General features: G+C 39.3%; 1 protein-coding gene across 1 annotated transcript; it reads left to right on the top strand.

The window, feature by feature from the left end:
- The first annotated feature begins 403 nt into the window (after window positions 1-403).
- On the top strand, window positions 404-4,915 carry LOC123440975 (F-box protein FBW2-like). The gene is made up of 2 exons (XM_045117512.1): window positions 404-722; window positions 4,386-4,915. The coding sequence occupies exons 1-2, from the start codon at window positions 415-417 to the stop codon at window positions 4,825-4,827; spliced, it is 750 nt and encodes a 249-aa protein (XP_044973447.1). The 5' UTR covers window positions 404-414; the 3' UTR covers window positions 4,828-4,915.
- The last annotated feature ends 1,224 nt before the right edge of the window (window positions 4,916-6,139 follow it).

The following is a 6,139-nucleotide window of genomic DNA, read 5'->3' as shown; positions in this document are numbered from 1 at the left end:
ATCTCGTTTCTTCCTCTAGTTTTGTTGGAGCGTGCAATTTTTTGTTGTCAGATCAGGGAAAGCTTGCACATGTGTTCATCTCGGTGTATCTTTTTTTCCTTCGCTGGGTTTTATATTTCCATACCTTTGATACATGTATACTCCTCATACTCCTTAATGTTGATCTTGCCGTATATATTGGCAATTTATTATCTCGAAATAAATGTTGATTAACTGGATTTTTTTTCGTACTATACAAAAGCACTTTCATACTCTTACTGTAAGTCGCCATGAAATTCTGAATATGCTACTTCAAGCCTTCAACTGTGTGGATTAAGAAAATAATTTTACCACACAGGATAACTTAATTACCATTGTTCCTGTAACAGGTGGACATACACCTTGCATCGTCGGACCTGGAAGGATCGATCAGGGATGGAAGAGTGCAGTAAGAACATATGTTGGGAGGACCTGCAACGAGATGCCCTAGGCATCATCTTCTGCAAACTCTCCCTTCAGGAGATCCTCAGTGTGGTTCCTGGGGTTTGCAAACCATGGAGCGAGGTGGTCTCAGGGTCCTACTGCTGGCAGGACACCGACATCCAGGAGTGGAGCCAACAGAGCACGACTGACCAGATCACCAGCATGGTTCATATGCTCCTCGCACGCAGCGCTGGCTCATGCCGCCGCCTTAGCGTGTCCCGGCTTCCCAATGACTCATTGTTCGCCTTCATCGCCGACCAGTAAGTACTCTTCTTTATTCCAAATCATATTTATTTTGGTAATGCTTTTCTGATGAGATTTGATAACCTTCATCAGAACAGTGTTTTTTTTAAGTTATTGTTAGTACAAAGAATAGCCGGTGGAAATGTGCATGTTGCTGGAGTAGTTCTTAAGTTGTGTAGCATCCTTGCAAAAATGCAATCGGACTTTCAGGAAAAAATGGATTAGATTGCCACGGGTCTAGTGGCTAGGGAAATATGATGGGTGTGTAATTGCATTATATAGGAGCTGGGTCACTGAGGCGGTTTGGGAGGCGGGATGAGGGTGACGGGAGGAGGGGAGGGAATCGAGAAGGTGGCGTACACGATATACAAAAGGTCGCGAGGGGTGGGGATAGGGTTTTAGCGCCCTCAATAAGAAAATGGACGGCGGAGATTGGCTAGAGGACACGATCGGACGACCAAGGGTCAAAATATCTGAGAAAGAGCGGCCATGAATGGTAATACGTCTATTGATTAGAGAGACATGTGGTAATGAAGATAAACAAGTACCTTATGTGTAACATAATTGATTCCAAACGTACTTGCCTTGCTGTTATATTTGCCTTTACACAATAAGATGCGCTCTATTATCCCTGAATCCAATCCTTTATAAACAACTAGCAGAGTGGGCAGCTAGATGCGCGGACTAGAATTTCATAAAGTTTAATAGTGAGAACATATATACTATTTGGTTTATCTACTAAAAGTTGCAGGCATATCTGATAACATTTAAAAATATAAGACTTCGGCAAACATAGTTTTGGTTTAGGTATTTTGGTTAGTTATTTACATAAAATATATATGTTACCCATTTGTCATTTATCTACTGACTATGCATGCCATGAAAAATATTTTTTTATGATCCTTGCATTTACTTATATAATACATTATCAATCTATCTGGAATTAGAAGGTTTCGTTTTTAATCAGTGCAGATTTTGTACCTACTAAATCTTTTAAATGACGAAATGTTTTTTTACCATATTGACCCATTTATATATTATTGTTGAAATATGGAAAAGGGATGTAATTTATAGTTTGACAGGATAATTTAATAAGTAGCAATATATTGCTTTCACTTAGTAAATGTTCAGGGCGTACAGAAGTAGGTGTTCAGGATATTTTGAAGGACTAAAATCAGTAAGATTGCGAGTGACCATATCATTTCGTTCCCCACTTTACTCCCTCCTCCTTGACATTATGCTTGCTGGTAGTTACACATATTGAGAAATACTCTATAGGCGGTATTGCTAAATAAATCATATAAGTTCCAGTTGTAGGTTAACACTTCCATAGAAAAGTAATAATAGTCCAGAAGTACACAAGGGGAAGCATCCAAATATTTCTAAAGTAAAAGTTATTACGCCTGACTATAAAAAGAGAGTGAACTTAATTAAAGTTAGTCCGTTAGCATTCGGGAGTCCTGTGGAATGCGTGTTTCTTCACTGTTTTTGGATCAGAACTTGATAAATTATTTTAAGAGTTACTATAAACACGTGTGTGTTCCATGTGCCCGAATATGCATCCACTGCCTGGAAACAATAATGATGCAAATGCTTGCCGAAAAAGAGAAATTCTTAGTTTTAAGACCTTCAGAATAAATTATGTTTTTCTCACTAACTGAAGAGATATCTGCTGAGTTAATAGTGTGGCTTACTCTGTAGTTATCTCCTAAGATCATGTGGTGCAACCTAGTTTTCCCAAAAAAAAGTGATTAAAGGTAAGTGTTACAAAACTTACAAAGCAAGTTCATAACAGATAAATCAGTAGAATAAAATCATTTAACCATGTAATGTACAAAGACTTTAGAATCTCTTGTGGTCCAGAAAGCATATTTATGAGCAATATTCATATTGATTCTCGATTCATAACTCATGATGCTCCTGAACATAACATGATAGTGATGGGCTTGTAAATTCTGTCTTTTTCCTAACTGAAAACCTGAAGTACACCATACCAATGGATCACATTGTACATGTTCACAACATTCATAAATTTGTAATGTTTGTCTACTATATGAAAAATAATTTTATGACAAATCTTTTTATCATATTTCTACCTTTCTAATAAAAGAAGTTCGAAGTTTACTGTCCAAAGTTAGAAAGTTACAATTTTGTACTTCGAAAAGTATAGATGAAGAGAATAGAAACAGTACAGTGTAGAAATTAAAAAAAATATATGATTTAAAGCATTTATATGTGCTGATGTTAACAACTTCCATAATCATCAAAACCATAATATCATGTGCTCAAGGTGTTTTCACTTACCTAATAGTTAATTCGGTGAAAAATATACAATTTGGTACCTGAGCGTGCGGAAGAACATAAGCTGCAGGTGTCCTCATCACATTGCTTGATGTCAGAAATTATAGGACAAACTTAGCCATCAGAGTGCATCTAGTGTGGGGCGAGATGTCAGCGAGAGTCAGGCAGCGACGTAGTTTGCCATGGTGAAGTCCACTGGCAGTTCGACTGAATCTAGTTTGTCATGCGCTGATTGGAATCGGACTAAGAGAGGTAAGAAGGTGGAAGCCACATAGAGGAAGGAGATCCCCGACCAATATGCTTTTGCTCTTGTCGCTGCCATGTGTCATCTCTGTCTGCCTGGTCCTTGAGCGCCTACACAGTAGGGAACATGACACGATCGTCGATCGAGGCAATGCATGAACAGCATGGACACATAGATCGTTAGCCATGTTTGCATGATTTTTGTCCCGGTGAATAAACACATAATGCATAAATTTAGGCATCATTGCCCCTCCTAGGCTAGCTTTGGTTGAGGTCCAGGGGTGATGTGAGCGATGTCCTATCTAGTTTCAGCTATGGCCTGTATAAGCTGCATGGCCCTAGCTAGCTTCGGCTGCGCCTTGAGGGGTGAGGACGTCATGGTGCGAGCACGTTTAGGAGAGAGAGGGAAAAAAGATACAGACCAGAGAACGAAACGTTTTTGCGATGTAATGACAATGGTGGGTAATTTTGTCAACTTAAGCCTTATCTAGTGATTAAAGATAATTAGTCTACCAGATTAACGGTTAGATGCTTCTGATTTTTGTTGCAATTTCTAGACTGTTTTTCTTTTTCCTGGTTAACCCGTAATTTTTCTGGTAATTTCTAGACTATTTTTCTTTTTGCTGGTTAACCCATCAATTATTTTTCATATATAATAGATTGAGAATATGTTTTGGCAATTAGTTTCGTAAATGATAGTAAATTAGTGATTCAATTGCATAAATACAAGTGTGTTAGTATCTTTCCAGTGCGTTCTTCTATAAATACAGGGTTATAGGTGGTCTATTCAAGTTGCTTGGCATAATCTATTTACTGATATATGGTGACAAATGTTGGTAACATGTGGTACCAGATCCTGCATATCCGTGTAAAAGAACATGTTCAAAATGGCATTACTGCTTCCTGGCTCCGATATATTTTCTTATTGTGATGATGTTAGAAACTAAGTTGTTAGCCGTGGTAATAGCATTTAATTGAGCAGACGGTATCCATTTTGAAATATTTTGTTACGTTCGAATTATGATCCCTACTAGAACTAGAGTTATGCATCATATATATAATACTTTATTTACCGATGACCCTATCCGCAATGTTTTGTTAAATCTTATTGAGCCTACCGTGTTTTCTTTTGCAAGTGCGAAATCTCTCGAGACTTTGGAGATTCCGAGGAGTGAGATCAGCGACAGCATAGTGGAAGATGTTGCACAAAGGCTGTCCAAAGTTACATTCCTAGATGTAAGCAGATGCACCAAGATTGGTGCTCGTGCTCTGGAGGCATTTGGCAAGAACTGCAAATGCCTCGTCAGACTTCGGCGGGTCATGCACCCCATGGATCTCGTTGGGAAGGTGTGCCACAATGACGAGGCTCATGCTATTGCCTGCAATATGCCAAAGCTTTGCCACCTCGATTTGGGATACATGTTCATCACGACTAAGGCTGTCTTCGAGATCGCCTTCAAGTGCCATGACCTCAAGCTCCTAGATATGCGTTGCTGCTGGGACGTTGATGATAATCTCTTGCGAGAGAAGTTTGCTGGGCTCAAAATCCTGGGCCCAAGGGTGTACTGTAGAAGTTAATCATGTTGTACCTGTTGGACTGGGCTACTTCTTTCATTGGAATTTCCATCCCTCCAATTGATAACTACTTCCGGTTTGAACATATCAGTTTTTGGCGCACTCCTTCAAAAAAGGCATAAAGCATTCACTGCGATCTGTCCCAGCAAGCATCAGGAGGCCAAGGTATTTGTAGAGATAACCTCTGTATTGATATTTAAAATATTACGCACTCCTGCTCTTGTATTAACAATTGTATTGGGGCTAAAGAAAATACTTGATTTTGCCACACTAACAAACCATCCAGAATTAGCACAGTAATCGTTCCGAGCACTTTGCAAGGAGGCTACATTTGCTGCATTTCCCGCTATATGAATTAGAGAATCATCAGCAAATGAAAAGGTGAGGAGACACTGATGGTGCATTTCTACATGCCCTAACCACCTCTATGTTACCAACTTCTTCTTCATGAATAAGTGAACTAGAAATCCCTTGCGCGCACAATTAAAATAAATGAGGAGACAACGGATTCCCTTGTCTCGAACCCCTGGTAGATGGAAATTTATCAGTCTCATGAGAATCATACACAATAGTATATTGTAACGAATAGATATAAATCAACATAAAATTCACCCAGTTCTCCTAGAATCCCAACCTTAACATAATATTCCTCAAGGAAACCTACTCAACTTTGTCGTATGCCTTGCACATATCCAGCTTGACCGCATATAAATATTCCTTCCCCTTACTCTTATTTTTTATCTGGTGGACGCACTCTTAGGCAATAATCACATTGTTATAAGTCTCCCAAGGATAATCGCGCTTTCAGTTGGTGAAATAATCTGCGGTAAAATCATCTTTAAGTTTATAGCAAGCATCTTTGGAATTAAGACTACTATGGTATCATTCCACCCATCTATTATCTGCCATGAGTTTATCGCCTCCAGGACATCCTGTGTAATACTATGATAGTATGATTCACTTCATCCTCCATAAAGGTTGAAGAATTTTTTCAAGAAATCCAAGATCTTTATTGTTAACTTAGGAAGACATGGAGTGAGAATGCTAGATAAACAATTTTGGATCATCAGGTTTAACATCTCCGTACTTTGCAGCCGCCTGGTCATCCTGAAGTCATTTGATCAAGCCAAGTTTTTTTTTCTAGCCGAGGCAAATTGGAGTTACGTAAGAGCAACTCTAGCAGACCCCGCATCCCGCCGGCCCGTAAAACGCGTTTGCAGTTCGCGCAAAATCACTTTTGTGGGCCGGCGCGGGCTGGCACAGATGCATACCCCCAAACGGATCCGTAAAAAAGTATATTCGCGGAATATGCTTT

This window comes from Hordeum vulgare, chromosome 3H, assembly GCF_904849725.1.
Source record: "Hordeum vulgare subsp. vulgare chromosome 3H, MorexV3_pseudomolecules_assembly, whole genome shotgun sequence".
Taxonomy (NCBI): Eukaryota; Viridiplantae; Streptophyta; class Magnoliopsida; order Poales; family Poaceae; genus Hordeum; species Hordeum vulgare.
The sequence above is the reverse complement of the archived record's forward strand: the minus strand, read 5'-3'. Positions and strand labels throughout refer to the sequence as shown.